The 19,417-nt window shown below is 39.7% G+C and overlaps 1 protein-coding gene across 7 annotated transcripts in view; it reads right to left on the bottom strand.

The window, feature by feature from the left end:
* Positions 1-19,417, bottom strand: part of RapGAP1 (Rap GTPase activating protein 1) — a 243,819-nt gene that overhangs the window by 75,766 nt on the left and 148,636 nt on the right. The window contains exon 1 of one of the 7 annotated variants that reach the window (XM_065485380.1): positions 4,243-4,387. The exons of the other annotated variants lie outside the window; for them this stretch is intronic. Coding sequence (XP_065341452.1) covers positions 4,243-4,328 — 86 coding nt within the window. The 5' untranslated portion in view covers positions 4,329-4,387. Of the gene's footprint in view, positions 1-4,242; positions 4,388-19,417 lie in introns of those variants that run through there. 7 annotated transcript variants of the gene reach the window in all.

The raw sequence follows: 19,417 nt of genomic DNA, 5'->3' as shown, positions 1-19,417 counted from the left end.
CAGTTTCGACCAAAATTCGTTATTTTTTGTACACATACGTAAGGCTGTGAAAAAAATAATACAAAAGCAGAATTTCAAGATTTTTTTTTCCAAAATTTACGTAACTTCGAGACGGTTAATTATATTTCATTTACTTTGGATAAACATAATCTTTTAGAGGGAGACAGGAAACATAAATGTTCAACCTTAAATTGGCGATTTTTTTTGCTTCAAAGCGCCGGGTAAATGCAAAAAGCTTCAAAATTCATCACGATCTATCAATAAATTTTAAACTCGAATTAAGAATCGTATATCAAGCATTTGTTTTTTAACCGAGATATTTCAAAAATTATCATGTTTAATTTTGTATCAAAGATGTTAATAATAACCTGATTATTATTTCGGGACAAGCTTGATGTAGATGACACATGTCCTGATATATCTTCCCTAAAGCACAAGCATTGAATATGTTAATTTAAATATTGAAATGAATATTAAATTCATGAATTGCAATAACATCTAAATTTAAACGCATAACAAAAAATATTAATACAAATAAAATAAAAATTAATAAAAACCTATTCAACAAATATTTTTTGGCTGAAAATTCCATCTGAATATTCATGTACTTGAGAGGAAAAATGGTAGCGTTGAATTAAATAGTTATGAACTTGTAAGGAATGAAATCTTATTATTAATTTTCTTCTCAAGAATGAATAATGCTTTAAATGTTGTGAAAATCCACTCAATTTTAAACTAAGTACGGGGTATGTATTCGATTCAGATAAATTATATTAATTCGGGAGTAAAATATGATTTTTGTGATGCTTAAATTAGTCAAACTTCTAAAGTTCCGTTAAATGCCACCTTCATAATTTATAGAATCTTACAGGGCTCTGTTTACTCTTGTTTGACTCTTTCAGACAAAGGACGAATTTTTTAAAACTACAAAACCTTATTGAAACTGGATGGCCATTCAAACTGAATGGCCATTCAAACCGAAATCCCGCAAGGAATTGGAATTTTTGCTCACAAGCAAGGAATATTTCCTCTTTGTAAGGCATAAGAGGCATGAAAAGCGTCTCCTTCTCAATGTCAGCGTCCTCCTATTCAATAAACGACGCACACAAATTTTGAGAGACTTCTAGGAAAATGCAAAACAAGAGCTCATTCGTGGGGAGTCTTTGCATTGTGTCGTGTGTACAAATTTATCGTCGAAACTTTGCCACCCTCGAGTGGAATTCATCAGCAGGAACTGTATTTTCTTTTCTCGAGCGTTGCTGCGCTGTCGGCTGGCTAAGCACACACTAATATTATTAGCCAGACATGCTGAGAGAGACTTGTCAAGCTGCGCTCTTTTTCCGATTGCTCGTCGGGAAACAAAGGCAGACGAGTCGAGAGATTTAATGAAATCATTTTTCATAACTTGCTCGCCACGGCTCAGAGAGAAAAGGACGGACGAGCCCTTTGAGAAAGAAAAGCAGTGGCAACCGAGTTTTCATTTCTGCTCTCCGCAGTCTTCTCTAGCAAAAAGATGCAACAATTTTGCTGCCGTTATACCGCGAGCGATGGCTTTTTCCGCTGACAGCTAGAAACCTATTTCGAGCGCGCGCTCTTCCTTTTTCCAATTTAATATTAAAGGGAAAAAATTGCAACACACTCGCGCACACACTGCTGGTTCGTTGCGGAAATTGTACCGAGCAGGGCAAGTGAATTTCTCTGGCGTTCTTGCATTTAAAGCATTTATTCCCTCCACAGCACTTGGCTCATATATAACGGGGTGCCGCGCCGTGAAATTGCTTTTCAAAAACAAATCCAATTTTCCGTGCGAGACTTTGTTTAAAAGTTGCACGTGCCTATGGTTGTAAATTGAACGGCGTTTGCTGTAATTTGTCTCATGTGAAGGGCGTAAATGAAAGGTTAGGCAAAAGTGGTTTAGAGTCGTTTATCACCTAATTTTAAAAATTTCATCAGCGTTAGTCAGGTTGCTGACTTTTCTGAGCTTCCCTAATCTTCATATTACCAAATAATGAGCAAGAAATATGCTATTTGAACGGTCTAAAACCATCTACCTCGGCTGAAATCTTTAAATATGGCACATTTTCAGCTTGAGTTAGAAAATTTTTAAATTTAAAGCTCAAATATTTTTTTATCGATTTTCCTGATCGAGAAAAATTTACTTTGTGTTCATTGCAATTCAATTAAATTTACTAAGATAATTTGGTCTTTGCATAGGATACCATGCTCCGCAATTCTCAATTCAAATATTAATTATTTCCTGTCTCCAATTTAGAAATTTTTTAATTTTACCTTGAACAAATAGATTTTATAAGGAAATAAATGTGATTAAAAAAACGCTTTCTTAAGTCATCTCAGCACGCTAAAGTCGACTGCGTTTCTCCAAAAATAGTCTTTAATTAAAAGACCTTTTTAGTAGATGAACAAAAAAGTATATATTTTGAGTTGAAGAGGGAAAGGATGAGCTTGTGTCAGCATTAATGACTATAAACGGTATTTTTCAGGACCTTAATGACGTAAACATTTTTATCCCTTAAGTAACAAAAAGGTCGGCCATTTCCAAATTCCATATAAAAGTTTCCTTTTGCGGCTAAAAGTTTTCTGTCCGAACAGCCCTTGCTATAGATTCCTGTGAACAAGACTTTATTGCCACCTTTTGTTACCCCTTAATTCGCACCCAACATACAGACATAATAACTCCTGCTCACGGCAGCGAAAGAATAAGTTTTCGGCCGTCGTGCTTTTTGCCGCGCGTGGCGTTCCTTCTGCGTTTTGTCGGGGCAACAATGGGATTAATGTCCCGCACGCCACACTCTTTGCCGCGCGCCGAAAAAGCGGTTTATGTACGCGGGGGCGGAGTAATGGTCAGCGAAACAATGGCACCGCGGCAGCACATTTGTCTTTGGCAAGAACTGAACCATCGCATATGGCCGAGAGACATACCCAACATTTGCAATTTGCGTTTTAATTAGTGGAGGTGGTTGAGCAAGCTTTTCCAGATTAATGGATCGAGCAAACTGGAGTGAGTCTCCATGGAAACGCAGCCGGGAAAAATTCTGAAACAGCAGCAATCTTGCAAAGTACCGAGTGCAACGCGATTTTATATATATGTTTCTCGGCGTAAAGCACTGCTGGGTGCAGTCGTTAAAGCGGCTGAAAAGACCGCGACTACTTTCAAGAGTTTGAGATGTTTAAACTATTAAGAAGTGTAATTACTCTAATTAACTAACTAAGCAATGAAAGTGGCTCGGTCTGAATTTTTAATTCAATGAAGCCAACTTGTAATGTGCTCCAGTTCCGATGAAAAGGAGTTAAGAAGGTTAACAAACTTTGACGGCGTGTCTGATACAGTTAAAAAAGTTGCGCAATAAAATCATAGAAGAAAAAAGCAGAACAATATGACCACGAGAGCCAAAAGGTCGATAAGTCGAGTCATGCGAGTGCAATTACTTTCCACCCCAATTGTTCTTTACTGCATTCATAATTCAGCCCAAGCTTAATTTGCCGTGTGAGTGTGTGCCAATAATGCCCACAAAATGCAGCGAAATGCTGTGTAATTGCCTGCACTCTCGTGGGTTTTCTCTGACGCTTGAAACTCAGTTGGCTGCGCCGGCAGAGAGATGCATCGCTGAATGTGTATACACAATTTATAATTATATGCAGTCGGCCGGGAGGTCTTGGCAGTAAAATAAATAAACTTGTCAATGCTTGCCCCAGCAGCCAGCCTCTCGCAATTGTAGATGCATGCGTTCACACAGGCTCAATAACGAAGGAGAAAAATATTTGATGTTATCAATTAGCTGCCTTTGGAGAGGAGTTATTCCTGGGTTGCGAAAGCGTAAAAATTTGCGTTCCCACCACTTCTACATTATTTTGTTGCGTATTGAAGTAATGAAGCTCGATGAATTAATCAATTATATATGTAAATTCAAATGGTCAGAAAAATCTATTTATTAATTTTTAAAAATATATTTCAAGGTGGAATGAAAACTTTTTCCAAAGACAGTGAACATAATTATGCAGAGAGAAGAAATAATAATAAAATTGTTGAATTATTTCAAAAATGTCACAAAATCTTTGATGGATTTATTTTCCTATTTGCCTTCTTAAAATATTTTGCTCCCTGTCTAGTCTTTATCCATTAAATAAACGCCTTGCAATTTAGTTTTCATCTGTTTTAAATAAAAATATTTTATGTACAGTTAAAAAAATTAAATTAAACTTTTAAAAAAATACTACTCTCACCACTTTTTGCGTCTTCGCTTCATCAGGTCCCAGTCCACAATCAGGTTAGTGTGGATTGTGGACATTGCGAGCTGCAGAATGGACATCGCGTGTGTTCGTGTCCAAGTCAGGATTATTTGCTTTCGAGTCGCGAGCCGACTTATGAATGTGCTCCCGACCGGCACAGGCACACACACGACTCCCTCCCTTATCAAAGGCCCTCCTTTTCAACCCTCTCCCGTGCGCCACCCTTGGAAAGAGGCGGAAGCGCTTCGTTCCAAGTCGTACACATAGATGGGGATGCCGATTTCAACTTTGCTCGTTTGATCTAATCAGCAGCAGGAGAGGCATGCACATAAGGGAATCCGGAATGGGGGAAGCGCTTTAATGATATGTATCTTTCATGTAGGTTAATGGTATGGAATTTTAAGGGGGAATTCCGGATTATTAAATGTATAGCATTTGTTTGGACCGATGAATCTTTCGCCGTAGGACCGTAACAACTTTCTTTGAAGCATCGGCTATGAAAAATTGTAAAAAAATTATCAAAGTCAAATAGTTACTTTGGAACAACAATCACACTAATTTGCAACCAAATTTTGGTGGATTTCAGATGTATAAGATTTGTTTTATGTTTCTACCTATAAACACTATTGTCACTTTTATCTAATTCAGCAACGCGAATATAAATTCAGAAACGTATTTATGTTAACACATCATACATGGAGAATGGTGATTGCTATTATATAAATAAATAAATATTTAAATTAAAACATTTTAAAATTATTTGAATTTAATAAAAAAGATTAAAAATGTAGACATTAAAATTTTATATATAATAATTTAACTGCAATTATAAAAACTATCACTAAAATATTGATAAATATAGTTAAAAAAATCTTTTAACACTATTTTAATAAAATTTGAAATGTTTAAAACAATTGCAAGTGTTTTACAAGGCAGAAAAACTTGCCGCGAATAAAAAGATTTTCAAGCCGCACAGTCGCCCGTCAAGGACCCTTGATTCTTTGACAAAAAATGTTGCAAGTCGAAGTGCAGAGAACTTTAGAGCAAAAGAGTCGAGAACAGCGGCACACAATGCACTTACGTGACTTTGATACACTCGAAACGCGCTTTTTAATGAGGGATTAACAAGCCATGCATGCAAATTGAGAATGCAATCAAGTATATAGCGGCCCCTTCTCCATTTGCGCCGACGAAATGTGCCGTTCGAGAGGTGGCGATTTTTTGATATGCATTTTAAAGAACCCTCTGAAACGTGCACGAATGTTCTCATTACAACCCTCTTTATATGTGCGACTTTTTTTCTCGACTTGAGCGCTGAAAAAGTTACAAAAGTCCCCCGAGGAGCCGAACACAATCGTTACTGTTGCCGCCAAGTGCATTTCGCTTGTTCATTCTCTGCATGAGAAAAACCGACGCGTTCGCCTCTCAAAAAGTGTCGATTAGCATAATGCGGTATTATGGCACCTTTGTGCTCGGTGCGAAAAAAAAAGCTAAAATGATACATTTCAGGTATTCATACCCATATTAGTAACTTGAGCCGTTACGTAATTTAATAGTAATCAGTGAACACTAATGCGTGTGCAAATTTCAGAACAAAAAGTATGAATTATATTATACCGTTCTGGATTTGGAGAATTGAGCAATTAAATGACATTATACTTCATTTCCCCCTGAGTAAGTTAAAAATTCAAACATAAATTTCAAGAAAAAGTATCACACACGAAGAACAAAAAATTATACTTTCAATTCTCTTGCTTGGCACAGTTCGGATATGAGCCGTTTGTAAATCACGGACGCGCGAGTGTGAGACGAATGTGTAAATTTATTTTCCCGATTCACGCGATCGTCCTCTGTGAAGGCATCTTGCCGCACTTTTTGCCCCGCAAACACCAGTAAGCAGTTTCTCATGCTCAGTTGAGCGAGTGTTTAGCATGCGTAATAAAATTCAAATGTTGGAATATCTGTGGCGCTGGCTCGCTCTCTCGCTCCGCGTGTCTCGTCAAACGTACACATTATTCAAATCAGATCGCTCCGTCGACGCCGCTCACATTTTTTGTCCTTCTCTTTCGTAATGGCCATTTGAATATAAACACCAATTTGAGATAATCAACGCCTTTGAAATGCCGTTGATGTCGTGGCAAAAAGTCTTACAGTTGCTGCTCGATTTGGCCGGTTGCAATTTGAAGTGCAAGCAGGCGAAATGCGCCGATTCATTCCAAACAATTTTTTTGAAGGAAGAAAATCGATTGGATGAGCCGTTAGTGCAAATAATGTGACTTGCAGGAGTGTTTTTTCGTCCCAGATGTCACTTCAAACCGATTTTTCGCCCGGTGAAAGCCACAAGCTAATTAAAACAAAGTCCATTAAGTTGATCGCTGGTCTACCAATTTAAAACGGTCCAATGCACAAAAAAGACATAGGCTCAATTTCATTTTCCCTTTCCTCGCGTCTATTATGCTTTTTACAACTGTTCGGAACGATGGTTTGAGGCCAAAACCGCAGCGAGAGGATGCGTGAGTGTCATTGGCACCGGGGCCGCGCCGAAACACACTCTCATCCTTTCATTCTCCCTCGCTCGCGCACTCGGCGTCGGCTTCTCATTAAAAACCGCACGCTCGTTTTCGAAATCCATCTCCTTCGTCTTTTCCTGAGGCAATGTAACAGAAGTAACTCGTGGATTTGGCTTGCATGTTGCCTCGAGTGGCGCAGACAAAGCCGGAAAGTCAGGTGAAAAAAGCCACGCGACTTCTGTCAGCCGAAATCTGACATGTTGTGTACATGCTTCCAGGAAATTTGTCATCATCATTTAAATGAGTCTGTTTATACAGCTATTTGAAGTTATTAAAAATGCAAAATAAGAATTTTAATTGCAACTAATAGATGCAAGGCGTGCAAATAATTATTTTACCGAACTTTTTTAACAAGCTAATTAATAGCGAGTTTGTTTAATGTTGTGATAAGTTTAATGGCGTAAAATGTTAAAATATTTTGAAATGAAATGCTAGCATTTTATTTTAATTCACTTTTAAAAAGCCTTGTTTAACTATTTAATTTAAAATGCTCTTTAATTAAATTTGTTTTTTTCTGAATTTGTCGCATTTTGGCCATGGCCATAGACGTGCAAAAATTAAATATTTAACATATTTTTGAACAATCAACAAGTGAATTAAACGGATAAATATTTTGCCACTCATAAAATATAGATGTAAATTTCTAAAAATTAATACATGGAGCATTTTTCAGCATCAGCATCATATTCTACATTGTTATGAATTAATATTTTGTGAACAAAGAGCTATGTATATGGTAATTAAATACGGAAAAGAGCGGGAAATTCTCAAATTAGATATTATTCAGCTAATTTTTCACACACTGTAAAATTTTCGAGCCCTGCTTGCCCTCATGTTTAGACGTTTGTAATATTAAATTTGTTAATTTAGGTAGATTCTTTCTTGCCTGAGCATCTTCATTCTCAATTAGAACTTTGACCAGAAAATTTCAAAATTAGTGCAAATAAATTGTTGATTAATTAGCAATATAAATATTTTAAATTATTCCTTGTTCTACCCCTTTGGCATTTTTATTAGTCCAACTATATCGACTATAGCTGCAGAATTAATAATGATATCGCTAAAAATCCCAAATTACGGAATGTCTTTGGAGCTAGTAGCAATTTCTAATTTGTCGTCATCACCGAAAACAGGGCAACAAACTCGCACACATCTGTAAACGGCGCGTTTTAGCTGTAAATGCTTGTTAAGATCAACCACGCGGGCTCCTGCTGCCGCGCGCGTCGATGTCTTCCGTGATAAGCGCGCTGCACGCAAGGTCCCCATCTCATAAACATTCAAAAATCTTGTTCTTTCCTGCGCTAATGTCTCCGCTCGTTTGGATGCGAGCGCTGCTTTATCTCGTAAACGTGTCCAAATTGGGCGAAGCCATCAAGGAGAGAACATCTCTCTAATCAGTCGCGGAGAGAAAGGTCACGGGCTATAAAGCCGCAGAATTATGTTTATTTTCCGATTTGTGAGTAACTCATGCGCGCGGCTGAAAAATAAAATGCCACATAGTGCGTCAGTTTCTCCAACCGAGAACAAAGTAGGCGTCTCGTCGTAAATCGCCGTTTCTCTGAACAAGTGGATAAAACAGACCGCGCGTTAATTAATAGTCAATTAGAGCTTGCGGCCGATAGATGCGTTGATCACACAACGCTCACAATTAATGCTGCGCTGGAAATAATAATAATTCAGGTCGCCCTTTCTTGCATTATGCAATCGCAGCGGTTGCAGCCGGTGTCTAATCGATGCACGCCGCGCACTGCTTCGAAATTAAAATTACATATCTGCCTGTGCAATCACACGCGTTCTCTCATTATATGTATATCTCCGGTTGAACGTAATACGTATAAAAGTAAAGCGAGAGACTTTCAGTCTTAATAAGGATGGGGTCAATATAAATGAATGAGAGGCGCGACCTCCAACTTCCAACTGCTCATTGCGGTGTGTGCCGAAAGGAAAAGGATCCGTCACGTTTTCGGTCGACGGATCAATTATCGCCCAGACTCTCGAGGGTTAAAACTAATATGTGCTGCCTGACCTCGGTTGACCATCAGAAACGGTGCGTGGGCGGAAACAATGCGCGACTCGCTGGAATTAATTACGGAGGCTGACGAGTTCGTGGGTTAAGAAACAGTAAGTTATGCGCAGTGGATTTTCGCAACGAGGACACCACATTATATCCGAGAGCGAATTACGATTGACCGATAGCAACACCCACGCAATCTAATTCTTCAAATGCAAATCTTTTCAAATATTTTGTATATTACATTAGGATTTTAGGATTGCAAATCCTTTTCTGTAGATCACGCAATTTTAAGACACCGTTTTTGAAGCCCAAAAACGTTTAAAACCACAAAAACATATTTACTTGGGAACTTTTTTTTACCTCCTAATCACTTAAATACGGTCGGAATTACTGCCATAGTTGTCTGAAATTTTTAATTTTTTCAATTTTCTGAGCATATTTAAATAAAAGTGTTTTTTCCAGAATTTTTCAGTACTGATCCACTTCGAGCATATCTGATGGTTCTTTTAATCCTATTGAATCCTGTAGGAAGTTGTCAACTTATGTAAAGCATGCATTGGAATTGATTACGAGCAAAGAATCCTATGCCACACTGCTCGTAGAAAAATAATTGAAATTTGCAAATTGAAAGCTTTCGTTTGAATAGCATCAATCACGCGTAAGAATCTCAAACCTTGAAAATGGGATTTTATTTGCAGGAACATAGCTAGCGAAAATGAGCAGTAGTTGCCGTCTAAATGAAGCTAAACCGTTCAAAATTTCAAAATTTTTCATTTTGGTTGATCGCGGTGGTCAACGTTTTGAGACTAAATTGTGAAAATTTACAAAATTGTTTGCGACTGATTTTGTAGAAAAAAATCAACATTTCATTGTTTAGAAATAATGATTTATCTGAAAAATCTGAAAAATTAGATAAATGCAAAATAGGTCATTAAAATGAGAATAGAGAGTAATTTTAAAATTAGACACAAATATTATTCTGTATTTATTGAAGCGCGTAATCCGAGCTGGAAACTCAAGTGAATTTCCATTTGCATAAACTCTACCGCAGAGCTGCCTGGCGATATCTGCATTTGATTTGAATTTGCATAAATGCCCCGTTTCTACGCAGCACGTACACACCTGAAAACGGCAGCAATCGCCATTTACAGAGAGCGAAATTGTCAGTCGCGGGCAAAAAATCTGAAATAATGGCGCAAGGAAATGAGAAACCGGCGAACACGGCAAAATGCGAATAATAAATAAATACACGCGGAGGCTGTCACACACTGAGAATATATATTTGTGCAATACAAAATCCACCGCATAAGCAGTGCAATACTATAAAGCTCCCATTCTCTTCCCAGCTGTTGCTCCTTTTTTATGAGAAAAAAAATTTATATGCACGCTATTTCCCTAGTCGTGTGTATGGTATACAATTTATTACGCACACTCTCGATTTTCCGCCTTCGCCGTAATTTTCCAGCTAACTCGGCTGCATAATTCTGTCCTCCCACGCACACGCGACATTATACAAACACACAGCAGACTGATGTTTATATGCACATGCATGTAGCTAGTGCTAATTATCGGTCATTAATTAAGTGAGCAGTCACGGGAGACTCGCGCGCGGTCGTTATCCGCTCTGCTGCCGGCGAGCGATTAAATTATACAATAATTATGAACATTCATTTTTTGCACTCTTCTCTGCGCATTCTCGCCACACGCGCGCACGGCCATTGTTTATGACGTGTCTAATTGAAACCGATGCTTTTGCGGCTGCAATCACGTTCGCTGCTGACCATATCGCAGGAGTATGTAGAGATAAACATTAGTTTTGATGAATATTCAGTGCAAGCAAGCGCGGAATGCATGAATTGATTGCTGTTAGAATGGTTCGAGAAGATAATAATTTTTCCTTGAGGCTGATATTACAGTTCAATCCAGCAACTGAATTCCTCTTGTGCATAATGATCGCGATTTTCACAAAAATAGCATTTGTAAAACGATATATTTTCAGCACATAATGCTTTAACTGCAATTTTCCTGACACACTAGATGGAAACACGAAGCTTCCAGAGCCCTTGAAACTTGCAGAAAGTCTGCTTTAGAACTTGAGAGATGTACTTGAATGGAGCAAAACATAACGAACATCTTTTGCAGCGAGTATTTCTTCGCTTTCATGTTTCTTACCAGTCGCAGTCGCAAATGGACTTTTATGTCTGATCTTTAGAATAATAAATTCATAATGGAATATCTCTTTCTCAGAAAACACTTTACGTATTTTTCTACCTTTTAAAGCTTTGGGAAAAAATATGACCTAGTTTCGAGAAATACAGGGAATGAAAAATACAAAAAATATCCAACTCTATTTCATTATTTTTAAAATTTTGGTCCGGTTGAATATTCAAAAATTGATTAAATTTGTCATTTTGTGTAATTTATCACCAGTTCCTCTAATATCCCATGCACTCAATAATTCTTCTCCATGTTGCAATGCACTGTGTTCCTAGTGTATTTTTAATGATAACTGTCCAAACACGAATACATTCAAGTCAATAAAATTTCCTATTAAAAAGTTGTAGTGCTAAAAATAACGTATATTTACAATTAATTGGGGATAAAATAAAAGTATTTGACAGAAACAGAGCAAAATTAGTTGCTCGCTACTATGCCAAAAAGTTGGTTCCAGGAAAAATAGTTGAATCTGGCTTAATAATACACGCCTAAATTGCTCGTTTTTCCGTGATCCTGCTTCCATTTCCATTACTTCGTGGCAAGTATAACGGAGAAAAACAGTAAAAAATATAATATGGACTCAGCACCCTGGCCATTGTAGATTTATTCAGAGTGTATTTTAGCCATTACATTCAGTGAGCAATTATTATCGCAGTGGCAGTCCAACTATAAATGCAAAAACTTTATTTGATAGCAATCAACGAGCGACTGGAAACAACAATGCGCAATTGAAGCACCACTCGTCCGCGTCAACCACCCCTTCATGCAATCTCATCGGAAGGCCATGTGCGTGTATGTGTACACTACACAAAAATTATTACTAGCCGGTTAGCTCTTTTGCTGGCTGCAACAATGAAACGCTTCATTGCAGACAATAAATTCGCAACAGTAAAAAATTCGCGTCGTGCCTCCCCCCGCACGCGTGGTGTGGCTCGCGAAAAGGGCTCGCTTTGTCTAATTAAAGCCAGCCAGCGTAAAAGGGGGTTGCGCGACTTATTTCCAGCGGCGACTGCTTTTCTACTTTTTCTTTTTGCCTTTGTGCCGCACAATGGAGACACCGGCGGCGGCGGCGTGCAAGTGAGCCTCCGGCCAAATCCCGGCTTTCGCGGCGGCTACGGCGGCGGCAGCTGTGTTTTTTCGCATCACTTGCCTCCGCCGACCGCGTTAATTGAATGCGACACATTATACCGGCTAGTTACAATTAAAATATTTCTCTGCATGCCGAGTTGAAAAACCTCGGGAGAGTGCTCCTCTGATTATCTCCCTGTCCGTGTGCATATGCGAGCGAGCCAGCGCTTTTTTTTTGCATATTTGATGAGCCGGGGAGTTACATCTCACTTAATTCATTACACTCGGCTTGTTAGTGCCGAGGAGAGTGCGGCAGTTAGTTAGAATGCAAATCCGATTTGCAAAATTCATGATGTAATCGCCGCACAGCAGCAACAGTAGCAGCAGCAGCGGCAGAGCTTTGTTTCCAACTAACTCACTCCCGCAGCATGCAGATTCGATTGGCGAAGGCCGGCCGCGGAGATTTGGAAAGCAGTGAAAATGCAGGACGCGTGTGGCGATTTAAAAAATTTATTGCATTATTATTCTTATCCTCCGCACATGGGCTCCCGACCAAACCTGTTGCTCAACTCTTTGCCAAGTTCAAATAAACAAAACATTAAAGTCTATGCAAATCATCGGTCCGGTATAGGCAAATAAAATTTGATTGCTATCGGTGAATCCTTCACAATGGGGATCAATGTGAGTCAAGAGCAAACAAACTCCAAATCTGTACGCGTTACGTCACGAGCAGCGCTAATTCGCCCAAAAACGTGACAAAAAGTAAAAGTGTGCATGTTATTATAATTCAACGAAATAATTTTCGCACCTGCCGGCGTCGTCACTCTCGGCAGACAATATGCTTTTCATTTTCGTGCTGCTGAGTGAGAAAAAAACGCGTGCATCATGCTTATTTACAGAAGATCGCAGTTGCGTGATGAAAGTAAACACAACACACACACACTCGCGCGCGGCTTGAAAGAAAAACGGTGCTCCTCACCTTACATAGGTGTGGACATGCGCCTGGGATGAGAAGGATTGCTAAAAAAGTATTTGATTAAAATTCTGCGGGATTTATCTGCTGATGCTAAATTACGCTCCTAATGGACTTGTTCAAATTTGGTCGTGACGCCCAAGATATACGAATTGAGGAGCGACAGGGGCTGTGAAAAACGTGAGGGGAATGTTTATGATTTTATGGACATATCTCAAGAATTGCAAAAAATTAATTACTAACCACATTCCACATATTTTTAAATTAGGATGGGCGGCAAAAATTATAATAAAGGAACGAAGAGAAAAATTTTATCGTTATAGCATATTTTCTTACTGGAGAGTAGATGATTGCTTTAAATGCTTAATGAATTCCTGATTCTTATTGCAAATTTAATTTTTAAAAACTATAATTAGTTTATTAAATATTACTGAAGATTTCTCAGGGTGAAATTTTTTAATTTTTTATCCTTTTATTTAATTTATATATTTTACAAATAAATTCAAATTCGATTACTCTCCGATGTATCTAACGTGACATTATTTAAAATATTTAGTCTTATTATTTTTTCGCGAAATGAGGACCTTCTGTTTTTCACATCCCTGCAGGAGCAAGACGTTTACGCATTTGGAGAGGAGTATTAACTATCTCTCAAGTCTGCGCGAGCACATATCTAGAGGTATAATGTGTTTTGTGCGAGAGGTATTCCTCATCCTCCTTCGTCGTAAATTACTCGGTGTACCGCCATTTATTTCGCCTGCAGGTCACTGGCTACTTCAGGTATGTAACTAGCCGCGCACGGTGCTCCACAACGCCCGACCCATACAAATGAGAGGGAGAGACGTTTCGACGGTTCCTTTTGCACAGTCTCCTGGACCGCCACATTTTGCTCCAAAGTGTTTGGTCATTATTTCACTGGAGATTGAAAAATTGTTAATTTGACGGATGGCAAATCAAAATTTTAAAATATTTCAAATTGAAAAACGTAGATTTCACAATGAGAACAAAACAATTTTTTAATTTAGAAGGAATATAGGGATAATTATTTTGACTGAGTCTTTTATTCTGACTTCAGGAGAGTTGAATACTTATTTTTGTGATTGGAAATTGACCTTTTAAAAACCAAAATTCTATGCCAAAAGTAAAAGAAATTTCACCAAGGATCAATGCTCCTGGCCTTTCAACACCTGTCAAGAAAAACAATTAAATTTTAAGTTCTGATAAACACACCAACTTTTCAGCTCCATTAAACCAATGGAGCCGGAGTTATTTAGAAAGTCAAATTGAGTCATTTGACTAATTTTCATTCTCGGATATAATGCGGATCCCCGAGCGCCATCCCTTTTAGTAGAGTTCTGCTCCTTTGGTTCGCCTGACGATTCATCGGCTTGTGTAAACATCGCAGTAGACTGCTGGATAAATACAGAACACTACTGCCGGCCTGAATGCTGCTTGATTGCAAACCACGCTAATTTGCGCTTCATTGTTTGCTGCGCAAATCGAATTAATTGTGCACGCGTTGCTGATTTGAATGACGTTTCTCGCGCCGCTCGGCTTTTCATGTCTATTGACAGCACCGTTCGCGCTCACTCTTCCGCGTGCACGCGGATCAAAATGATTTCTGACGGACGCGCTCAATGGACGATTGAAACGGTTAAATATTTTTAAATTTGAATGCGAATCGAACAAATAAAATGTACAGCCAGTCACTTCCTTGGTTTGGCATTGCTATCGAGGCTTTAAATAGCTTTAAAAAAGGCCTTCCTGATCAAGAAAAATATTTATAAAACAAGAAAGTTGGCTTGTCATTGTAATTCAATTCTTTTTCTCGCTTCCTGAAAGTAAAAATCAGAATTAAATCCTTTTTTCTTTCAAGAATTCTCTCAAACTCTTGAAGATTTTCAAAACTTAAAATAATCGTTACCAAAAACAATACGATTAATTTTTCTAATTTTAAAGGTACTAATTTTTATAGGCACAGAATCAGAACCGGAACCAGACTGAAATTGTGAGAAAAAGTGTCATGCGTTGCCAAAAACTAGAAAGGAAAGAGGCTTGTTTCGCGAAGATAGGTGCAGTTTATTTACTTAGCTTTTGAATTTCTAGTTATCTGTGATCTAACCTCCTTCTTCAGCGTATTTCCACTTCCAAAAGTGTGCTGTAGCTCTTTCGCAATCACCATTTATTTGCATTTTAATTTCAGGCCGGCGTTGTTTCAATTTGGAGATGACCTCGGCTCCATAAAACTTTGTTATTGCTTAGCAATAAAATTTTCTCGCTCATCGCCGGCCGCGCGGTTTGTTATTGTTTTATTCCTCCCGAGTTAATCTCCAATCGCGTGCGCGTGTGTTTCCTCTAATTCCAGTCGTAAATATCAATTTTCCCTCTCGCCAATTGCAAGTTATTTCACCTGGCCGAGTCGTGAAAGACGAATGGCACACAGTGCGCTGCGGCGGCGGCGGCGGAAAAAAAGAAGCTGCCGCTGATAAGTTACAGTTATATCCACTCGGTGAGCAGGTTATCAGCAATATGAGCTCGCACACGCTCATTGCCGATGCTGAATAAGCTCTACTTGGACCAAACTGGCTCACGTAGCCGTCTTTATTTTCATTATTTGATATTTTTTGGCCTACATTTCGATCACCAGGCGCAGGTAACCGGAGACTCGGAATTATATACAAAAGAAGCGACTTTTTGACGCGGCCTCGCGAAGGAAATGCCTCGGGAATCAAAACTTTTGTCTGAAAAATTTTGTCGACTCGATGATGTCATTCAATAGCACAGAACTTCTTTGTGAGCCGTGCAAGGTGCCGAGTAAATCTTCCTTAATCTTCAAAAGCTCGACGCAGATGCGGAGCAGCTTGAAAAATGAAAGCATATTGTGTTACTGCAGCGCGCGGGGAGAATACAATTTTTTTATCTAGTATTTTCCATCCGGCTCTTTCTTTGTCTGCTCAGTTGTTGGCTTTAATTTGAATTTCTCGATAAGCGCGAGCGAGAGCAGCTTTTTTGATTGGGGATTTGACATTTCCTTATTTGCCAACACATGCGTGACGAGGGTTTTATCACTGGACCATCTACACGCGCAGACAAATTACTTTGAAATTTAGGCCGAGTCTTGATATCAATCCGCAAGCCAAGGAGTGGACGAAAGTAAATCATCATAAACAAGTGAAATGTTAATTAAAGTTATAACATTTTCACTCAAGGCGGATAATAAACTTGTACGTCCATCAATGAATTTCTCAACCTCGCCATCGAGAGAGCAGCTAATTTAAATTTCGATGGATTCAATCGGTGAACTCTCGGCCTCGCAGATGGACCGAATGCATTATCAATTGGCAAATCTCTCCTTCGTTTTATTAGCACGCATCAATGGCCAGTAAAGATGCTTTTAGAGCGCACACATGAAGAAGAGAGCCCCGGCCGTTCTTCATCGGGAAACACACACCGGCAATTATTACGAAATCTATAATTGAAGGCACTAAATCTCTGCTTATCCAAATAAATAATCTGGAAAGGCAATCAATCTACTCGCTCTGCATGCGCCGGACCAGTTCAAGAGGTCGCGAGCAGCATCTCTCTCTCTCTCTCCCACTGTAATTGTTCAGACCTATCTTACTACAAACGAGCTGGTGATAACGAGTTGCATCAGCATCTCGATTTCCCAGTTTTCACCCGCAGCTTGGTTTTCCGTAATTGTGGAGAAGCTTGCTTGCGTGCCTGATTATTAATTAGGACCCCTCTGGGCTAATCTATCTCGCTTCTTCAGGTGTGTGTGCCGCTTCAAATCCTCGTCATTACCATCTCAGATCGTGCCGGGCGGATTATAAAAACGGAGAGCGAAGAAAGTTGCTGATTTTACAACGTGCATGCTGCTTCATTCTCGTACACATGCATGCATGCATTATGTAACGAAACGAGAGCTCTATTTCGGCGTGGGCAAGCAAAGATTTCGTTTCCGCCGAGCTCAAAGGTGAAAAGGAGGAGCAGCGTCTCGTGCCTTATGCCTTATTTAATGAGCATCAGCATTCATAATTGATTTAATTTCACCTGACTTCCTCCTCCTCCTCCTCCGTGATGAGCACCATTACCGAAACTTTCCCTGATTATTATTTGCCCGCGCGAGAAAGTGTATTTATTGATTAGACGCGCTCGCTGAAGTAACGAAATAATAAAATCAGAAGGTGTGAGATTTGAAAACGGCACGTATGGGAATCGAAACGAGTTCCAACCGTCTTCATAGGCGAATTTAAACTTTTCAAATGGACCACATTTGCACGGGCAATTAAAGTCGATCCGGCGGCGGCGGTTGGTGTCTCTAATGGTCCAGATCTCTGCTTGACCCCGTCGCGATCCAAAGTAATTTATGGGACAGCGTGACCCTTTGTTTTTGCTCTCTTGATTGGTCACAGGCCGAGGAAGAAGAGGAAGGAGCATGACGCACCGCACGAAAAATGTAATACAAATAAAAAGCTGGTCTGCGGGCCGGTTTGTTGAATACTCCACACAAAAGTTAGGTCAGCAGGATCAAAAACTGGGGTGTCCACATACGTATATACATACATCTCGGCTGGCGTGGACCGAACAAGACAAAGCAACAATAACACCAGATACCGCTATTGAGAACGAGTACAGCGAGCGAGCGAGCCAGCGACAAAAAGTGGCTTATAGACCCATCCGCCGCGCATGCATGTTCCTCCACTTCCCCCTGAGGGCCTGTTGACGCGGCTAATAATTGCCTTTGTTCCAGAAACAGCGGCGAGAAAGGCCGAAGATGCGCTGCGCTCCACGGTCAGTCATGTGACAAACGAGCCCGTTTGCTTATTAAAGATACAAATAGTATAATCAAAGTTGCCTCTGCCTCCCTTTCTTCCCAGATTTTACTATTGTCATCGTGGTGTTTTGTGGCGTAATTACGTTTATTGAGTGTGCGTATAATGGGCCGGCTGCTGATTATTCCATGATTGATGGCCCGCGCCAGCCAGCCTTTCTTTCATCCGTGATTAATTACGTTGTGCATATAAAATTCCCCTTATCAGATTTGTTGGTTAATTAATTGAACGTATGAGCCGACTCGAGAGTTTGATTTTTTTTCAGGCAGAAAAGAAGCAGGAGGAGGAGGACGCGGAACCGCTTGAAAAGAGCCGTGCGGTGATTTGACAAAAATCGCGGACCCACACATAAAAAAGCGACGTGTGTGCACTTAGATAAATCGCCCGAAATGAGGAAGTGAAGGTTCTCATCAATCCCGCGTCCATTAGAGCAAGAAACTATAACATATTGACAAAAAGTCGGCAGAGAAGTACGGTATCTGCCGGCAGAAAACGTTACGCGAGGAAGCAGCCGGAGAAAAACTTGCACTTTTCGCACGCCGGCCTGCTGGGAGCCTCTCAATGTCTCCGGCTGGCCAAAATTACGCCAATTATGGTAATGGGTATCAAAAATCTGACGGGCGATAGTGACCACATCCTTTTTAATCCCCTTTTGCACTGTGATATAGCCGGCGCACGGGCATGAAGATGGAGAGAAAAATGCCTGGCACAAAAAATAAAAAGTAACGCTTGGATATTATTATGTCTATCTATCCGCGCCGCGCGCACGGTCATTGCTATAAATACAAATGCGCCGCTTATTATATCGTGATTGTTCTTTTACGCTACGATGGATTTTCTCAAAGCAGCGCTACTTCCAAAACAGGCAGCTCCTTGCGGTTTTTTTTTTAAAGAGAACCTCCTTCAGAAAGAAATAACATGAGATGTGAGATGACACACGTGCGAATATGCGCTGCGGAGATCAAAGGGCTGAGACGTTTTCCTCCCAAACGCCGAGTTTCTCCGCAATAACAAGACGAAATGATCGGCCTATTTGTATTGTCTTCTTCGCCTGTTTGTTCGTGCGTGTGAGGATGATAAAACGGAAGAAAATTGCCGGTGGAGTTTCAAAGTAGGAGGACTTTCAGTTTCAACATATACACACACACACACAGCTGATAACCCACAAAAGCGAACGGGCAGGCGGACAAACCCACGCATTCGCTGTCCCTGGTGGCTCTTTTCTTTTTATTTATTCTCTGACTGGAAAATATCTTAAATATTGGTCGTAAATTGTGCCGTAATAGGCTCAGCTAGAGAGGGATTCGTCGAGACCGAGGTGGCGATGATGATAAAAGCCGAGACAAAAGCTTGAGAGAATATAACGCACACACACACACAGAAAGACAGATAGTGATGAGATTTCTGCCGACTTTTTACTATTCTCCTGAGTGTTTGTTGTGATTTATGTGGGATGGCCAATTTGTTCTGAAGCGTAATAAAAGCGGCCTGG

The sequence above is a fragment of the Cloeon dipterum genome, chromosome 3, assembly GCF_949628265.1.
Source record: "Cloeon dipterum chromosome 3, ieCloDipt1.1, whole genome shotgun sequence".
Lineage (NCBI taxonomy): Eukaryota > Metazoa > Arthropoda > Insecta > Ephemeroptera > Baetidae > Cloeon > Cloeon dipterum.
The sequence above is the reverse complement of the archived record's forward strand: the minus strand, read 5'-3'. Positions and strand labels throughout refer to the sequence as shown.